This window comes from Panthera pardus, unplaced genomic scaffold, assembly GCF_024362965.1.
Source record: "Panthera pardus isolate Hobbes unplaced genomic scaffold, ASM2436296v1 HiC_scaffold_24, whole genome shotgun sequence".
Taxonomy (NCBI): Eukaryota; Metazoa; Chordata; class Mammalia; order Carnivora; family Felidae; genus Panthera; species Panthera pardus.
Window position 1 is genome coordinate 95098173 of NW_026526810.1, and position 6994 is coordinate 95105166.

The 6994-nt window shown below is 38.2% G+C and overlaps 1 protein-coding gene across 8 annotated transcripts in view; it reads left to right on the plus strand.

Moving 5' to 3' along the window:
* The window catches only part of KTN1 (kinectin 1), a 105236-nt gene extending 98517 nt beyond the window's left edge, over positions 1 to 6719 (plus strand). For all 8 annotated transcript variants that reach the window (XM_019451721.2, XM_019451719.2, XM_019451722.2 and 5 more), the window contains 2 exons: positions 164 to 284; positions 6237 to 6719. In XM_019451721.2, coding sequence (XP_019307266.2) covers positions 164 to 277 — 114 coding nt within the window. In that variant the 3' untranslated portion in view covers positions 278 to 284; positions 6237 to 6719. The remainder of the gene's footprint in view (positions 1 to 163; positions 285 to 6236) is intronic.
* Positions 6720 to 6994: the final 275 nt, after the last annotated feature.

Here is a 6994-nt window from a genome sequence, read left to right on the forward strand (position 1 = left end):
ACACACTATATTTCTTTATGTGGTTTTTGTTATTATTTATTCTCATGTGATTTTCAGTATTTTTCATGTTTGTATTTAAAACAACAATAAAATATTTTCTATTTTGGTTGCAAATGCCTTTTCCTTATTCTGGAGTTTCTCATCACTTTCCCCTTCTCTTTAGGAGTCTTCTGAGAAGGAGACGATGTCTGTAAGTCTAAATCAGACTGTAACACAGTTACAGCAGCTGCTTGAGGCAGTAAACCAACAGCTCACAAAGGAGAAAGAACACTACTAGGCATTAGGTAAGGATAACTGAAGTGTCATTGTCTGTGGGTTATTGACACTGTGTATGTGAATGTGTCTGTAGCGTATGCTTGCCGTGAGTACAGAAGCTCTTGTTGCCCTAATGGAAATATTCCCCCTTTCTCACTCTCCATACCTCCAGATGATAGCTTTAGGTTTCTTGGAGCTTTATTTCCATCTCTTACATATTTTGGTCTTGTGGCTTGGAGGGGGAAAATCCTTTTATTTTTGCCACCTTTGACCTTCTTATAAAACAGACTCTCTTGTAACTTGTTCACCTAGGTTTTGTTCATTGCATAATGTGTGCACCTGTTTCTTTAGTTTATCCTCATCTTCGTTCTGGTACAGGATCTATGTGATTTTTTTTAATGACTTGGTAAAATAAAGTGACTAATGTTTTTACTGAGGTAAGATGCTGAATTGAAAATCAGATTATCACAATTTCTTTAAACTGGAAACCGAGTTTTACTTATGTGTGCTTATAGGGTAAAGAAATTCCCCCTTTTTTAATGTTTATTCATTTTTTGAGAGTGAGTGAGTGAGTGGAGGAGGGGCAGAGAGAGGGAGACACAGAATCCAAAGCAGGCTCCAGGCTCTGAGCCATCCTCATAGAGCCCGATGCAGGGCTCAAACTCACAAACTGTGAGATCATGACCTGGGCTGAAGTTGGAATTTTAACTGACTGAGCCACCCAGGTGCCCCAAGAAATCCCAGGTTTTTTTTGGGTTTTTTTGGTTTTTTTTTTTTTTAACATTTATTTATTTTTGAGACAGAGAGAGACAGAGCATGAACGGGGGAGGGTCAGAGAGAGGGAGACACAGAATCTGAAACAGGCTCCAGGCTCTGAGCAGTCAGCACAGAGCCCGACGCGGGGCTCGAACCCACGGACAGTGAGATCGTGACCTGAGCCGAAGTCGGACGCTTAGCCGACTGAGCCACCCAGGCGCCCCAAGAAATCCCAGTTTTTAACTCCTGAAGTGAGAGTCTGAATTGAAGATAAATAAACCTATCATTAACCTAACCATGTTATGAAATTTTATTGCCCTCAGGATAGGTTAGGTGTCCTGGAAAAGTTGAGCGGGTCACCATTTTGATTACAGGGGCAGCAGTCTATCTCACTTTCATAGAACGATTGTCTTCTGACCTGTCTTGGCATAAAATCTCCTTTAAAATGCTATTTCAGGTCAGTTACCTCTAAAAGACTTTGTAGATAAACCCAGCTCATTCTTTTAAACTGCCAGCAAAAATAATTACTCCTTAATCTTTTATCCTTGGTAAGCTGATCTCTCCATAGCATATAAACTTCTGCCACATTACCTCCCTTCTCCAAATTGGAAAATAACTTGCTTCCTGTTTCATTGGGAAACTCTTTCTCTCATGTTTTCAGCCTTACTCTCTTTACTGCACATGTTCCTTCTGTAGTCTTAAAAACCTGTTCTGATGTCTTGTTTTAACCTCATACTTCCTTCAGGATACCACCTTAATTTTGTTTGTTTAACAGATATTCTTAAACTATTCTCACAGTATGCACTTCTCTACTTGCTGTTAACAGCTTCCTCTAGTCTAGAATACCATTCCAGTGAAAACTTTTTTGCTGGGGTCATTAGTGATTTCCTAATTGCTAGATCTGATACAGGACTTTCTTTTAATACTGAAAGTATAAGAAAGTATAATAGTTTTCAGTATAAAAACTGAAAATAGTTATGAAATATGCTAAATATGCTGGAGTCAGGCCATAGGCCTTTGTGTGATAGGGAAAGGGCTTCATTTTTGAGAGCCTAAAAAATTCCAAGAATACTTACTATCCTTGTCTTTCAACCTTGTCAGTCGCATCTCTCCGTCATCTCAGAAGTGTCCTTTAATATTTCTTTTTCTTCCCAAACACATGGTTTGCTCATATTAAGTCTTGTGAACCTGTTTCTACATTGGTCTTCATCATATTAAGTTTGAGACTAAATACTGATTGATGGTAGTATAACACTTTTATTTTTCAGATTTGTTTTCTCTGATGTATGAAATTATAGTAACTTTTAAAATATATATATCCTGGCAGTACAACTAAAACTGAGCTATTGTTTGGCAGGTAGCTCCCCTGAGTGCTAACTCTTATCAGCTAATGAACAGAAGTCCAGGTTTGACAAGTGAAAGGGTGGTTGAGCATCAGCAGTGCATTGTGAAGGATAGGATGGATTGTATGAAGATCACCGTCCACCAGGCACTTGAGAACTCTGTCGTCTATAGGTTCTACCCGGCATTGACAGTGATAACACTTCCCTACACATCCGTTGGTTCCCACAGCTCTTCTTTGTGCCCTTTAAATGTTTATGTTACCAGGGGTGCCTGGGTCGCTCAGTCGGTTGAGCATCCGACTTCAGGTTATGATCTCACGGTTCGTGAGTTCGAGCCCCTCCCTCTCGGGCTCTGTGCTGACAACTCAGAGCCTGGAGCCTGCTTCAGATTCTGTCTCCCTCTTTCTCTGATCCTCCCCCGCTCACATTCTGTCTCTCTCTCCCTCAAAATAAATGAACATTAAAAAAAATTTTTTAAATGCTTATGTTACCCTCAGTGTTTTAACTTTAGCCATCATTTTTGCTCAGTGTTTTCTCTCTCGTTGAACTCTCTTAAAACTAGTACTTATGATGAGAAAAAAATCCAAACTACTACCTGATGATTAAATTGGAAGTTTAATTTGCTTAATCATCAAAATGTAGATAATAGATTAATATCTGATGTCAGGAAAATTACTTCTTTTAAGTATGCACCACAAGTACATATGAATTGTTCAAAATAATGCTGTACAGTTTTGATAAGGGAAAGACAATGTTTGAAAGACAAAAATGAGAGAGGTGATGACATGTAGTAATTTAGTTTTCTAAATCCTAATATATGTTACTTAGCATGTAGGGGTAGGTATATTGATCTTACAGACTTAATTTGTAAACCCTTAAGCCTTCTCTTTTGGAAGTCTTCCTATCCATCTCCTGTCCCTCCTCCCTCTCTCCCTCCCCAAAAGAGATTATCATTCCTTCCCTTTTTCATGAGTTGAGGTAATTTTTTTTAGGTTTGAACTGGCAACACTAGTACTTTATAGTATAACCTTTTTTTTTGTTACCTATCTTTCAGATATCTATTTTTCTTTATGTTTCATGTTTGCCTAGCTTCTCAGTATTCAAAGTGTGTATCTGACCATATCAGAAGATTTTATTACTCCAGAGTCTTAGTCTGGGCTGCTATAACAAAAATCCCATAGACTGGGTGGCTTAAACAACATTTATATTTGATGGTTCTGGGGGCTGCAGAGTCCAAGATCAGGGCTGCAGCAGATTCTGTGCCTGGTGAGACCTTCCTGGTTTAAAGACGGTCATCTTCCCACAGTGTCCTTGCATGGCAGAAGGGGCAAGAGAGCTCTCTTGGATCTCTTTTAGAAGGACACTAATCCCATTCATGATGGTGGAGTCTTCCAAAGGCCTCACTTCCAAATGCCATTGCATTGGGAGTTAGACTCTCAACATATAAATTTTGGGAGACACAAACATTCAGACCATAACATTCAGGTCCTGTTACCTTGGAACCAGGGTATGGAATCCTGGGGAGGTAGGACGATAATTTTAACAGCAGTCACTTTATGAGTGTGCTCCTAAGCATGAGCAGGCTTCTGACATGTGGTCATTCATTTAATCTTGACAACAACCTAGGACGGTAGATAGGTGGTATTATTATTATCATTATCATTATTATTGATTATTACCATTTTATAACGGACCCAAAGAGGTTCCTGTAATTTGCCCAAGGTCATGCAGCTGGTAACTGGATGAGCTGGGATTTGAGTCGAGGTGATCTCTGCCCAGCACCTATGCTCTTAATCAGTACTTTTCTTCTCCTTTAATCCACGCATTCTGTGCTCTGACCCCTTTTGTTGCTGCTTTCTTTTCTCTTCATCTGGCTAATCCTTAGTTGCCAGCCTCTTCTTGCTCGTGTAGTCAATTCTGACTTTTTCCTAAAGTTGGTATTTGGTTTGTCAGTAGTGAATTGGAGAGGCTCTCGATGTTATCCAGAAAAAATTGAGGGGAAGTTTTGTGTATGTGTTTTGTATGTATGTTCATTCCCTACTCTTGTGTGACAAATAGATTTTTTTTATGATGTAGTTGTCTCTTGTTTCTGAAAGAAAGATGTTCTTTTATAGCAGTATTGAAGCATAAAGACTAGTGTTCCAGATAAAAGCTGGCATTCATTTCTACGTGTTACACTGGCTATCACAGTGCTCAGGTTTTCATTTTCTGTGATATGTTTGCGTAGCACTTAATAGTATCCTGTACCAGTGGGCTAGGTAGACTTTCTGATCCCCTACTAATCTTGTTTTCAATTAGAGAACATGATAACCAGTGAGAACTTTGCTTTTTAATTTTCTAATTCTTTTCCCCTCAACTTTTTATTTTGAAAAAGTTCACACATAAAGAAAAGCTGAGGGGCGCTTGGGTGACTCAGTCAGTTAAGCGTCTGGCTCTTGATTTCGGCTCAGGTCATGATCTTACACTTCGTGAGTTTGAGCCCCACATTGGGGCTCTGTGCTGACAGCGTGGAGCCTGCTTGGAATTCTCTCTCTCCCTCTCTCTCTGCTTGTCCCCTGCTCACGCTCGCTCTGTCTCAAAATAAATAAACTTAGAAAAGCTGAAAGAATGGTGCAACACTCATACATCCTTTACCTGCTTGATCTCTTTATGTGTATACATGTATTTTGTTGATGTCAAACCATTTGAAAGTAACTTACAGATACCATGACATTTTATCCCAAAGCACTTCAATATGTATCTCTGAAGAACATAGTCATTCTCTTATAAATCCACAGTAGTATCCTTATCACATCCAAAAAAACAAAAACAAAAACAAAAAAAACAAGAAAAAAAAATCCCTCAAAAAAGCAGTAGTTCTATAAAATCATCCAGTATTAAAACCATATATTCAAATTTTTTCAATTTTACCACAGATACCTTTTTAGCTGTTTTTCCCAAACCAGTCACAATTGTATATGTTGTGTTTGGATAAGTCTTTTTAGTCTCTATAATGGCTTTTAAAGTTTCACTTCTTATAGTCATTTTATCTGACTTGGAAAGCTTCACATGACCTCAGAAAATCTCAGCCTGAAACTTTGTTCATTCATGGGGGAGAGTTGTAAATTCCAGTGCGCCTCACCTTATTAGCTTTATATTTTCTTGAGTAAAACTAATAAAAATGGATTCCAGGTGTTGTTCTTTTAAAAGTTTCCTTTTCTTTCTTTCTTTCTCTTTCTTTCTTTCTTTCTTTCTTTCTTTCTTTCTTTCTTTCTTTCCTTTCCTTTCCTTTCCTTTCCTTTCCTTTCCTTTCCTTTCCTTTCCTTCCTTTCTTTCCTTTCTTTCCTTTCTTTCCTTTCTTTCCTTTCTTTCTTTCTTTCTATATACTTTATTGTCAAATTGGCTTCCATACACTACCCAATGCTCATCCCAACAGGTGCCCTCCTCAATGCCCATCACCCACTCCCCCCACCCCCCGCCCCATCAACCTTCAGTTTGTTCTCTGTATTTAAGAATCTCTTATGGTTTGCCTCCCTCCCTCTCTCCCTGTTTGTAACTTTGTTTTTTCCCTTCCCCTCCCCCATGGTCTTCTGTTAAGTTTCTCAAGATCCACATATGAGTGAAAGCATACCGTATCTGTTCCTAATAGTACTTTCAAATCCCTACATTATTCTCAGTTTGGTCTGAGGTTTTCACTCATATATTTTTAAATCCACCTCATAAGCTTCTGAATCCTGAGATTTTTTTCTTGTTTTCGATTACCATTAGTATAGTTGCTTTGATCCTGGTCAAAAGAGCAGGCTAGATCAAATAGAGTATATATTTTTGATGTTTGACAAATGTCTTCTGATTGCCTTTTGTTTCTTGTCTTAAAATGAATTTCTTCTTTCTGATCTTTTACAGAGTGAAGCAACTGGGAAGCTGTTCATTCAAGGATAACAGAAGGCATTGTATTATATTTTGCCAAATTAAAGCCTTATTTATGTTTTCACCCTTTCTACTTTGTCAGAAACACTGAACAGAGTTTTGTCTTTTCTAATCCTTGTTAGACTACTGATTTAAAGAGAGAAAAAAAAAAAGCCAACTCTGTAGACACCTTCAGAGTTTAGTTTTATAATAAAAACTGTTTGAATAATTAGACCTTTACATTCCTGAAGATAAAATAAACATGTAATCTTTTATCTTATTTTGCTCAATAAAATTGTTCAGAAGATCAAAAGTGGTAAAGACAATATAAAATTTAACATTTTAATACTGATGTTGTACACTGTTTTACTTAACATTTTGGGGAGTAACTGCCTCTGACTTCAAGAAAACACTTTTTTGTTGCTAATGTAATCCGTTTTTTGTAATGGCGTCAGCAAATAAAGGGATGCTTATTATTCAGACTTGCTCCAATTTTCATTGCGCTGTAACAGATCTCATTAGTCCTACAGATCGACATGATTTAGAATACAGTTATTAACTGCAGCTTTTGGACAGGAAAGATAGGTGTTACTGTTCATACACCTTCTCTGAGGGGAGTTCTGGGTCTTCTCTGTGGCTGTGTGCAGTGTAAACTGTGTCCGGCAGTGCTGTGCATGGGAAGGAGGAGGCACGAGAATATAGCTCTCAAACTCACCACTGCAGCTTCAGGTGGGAGAGCTCTCCTTTTACACTTC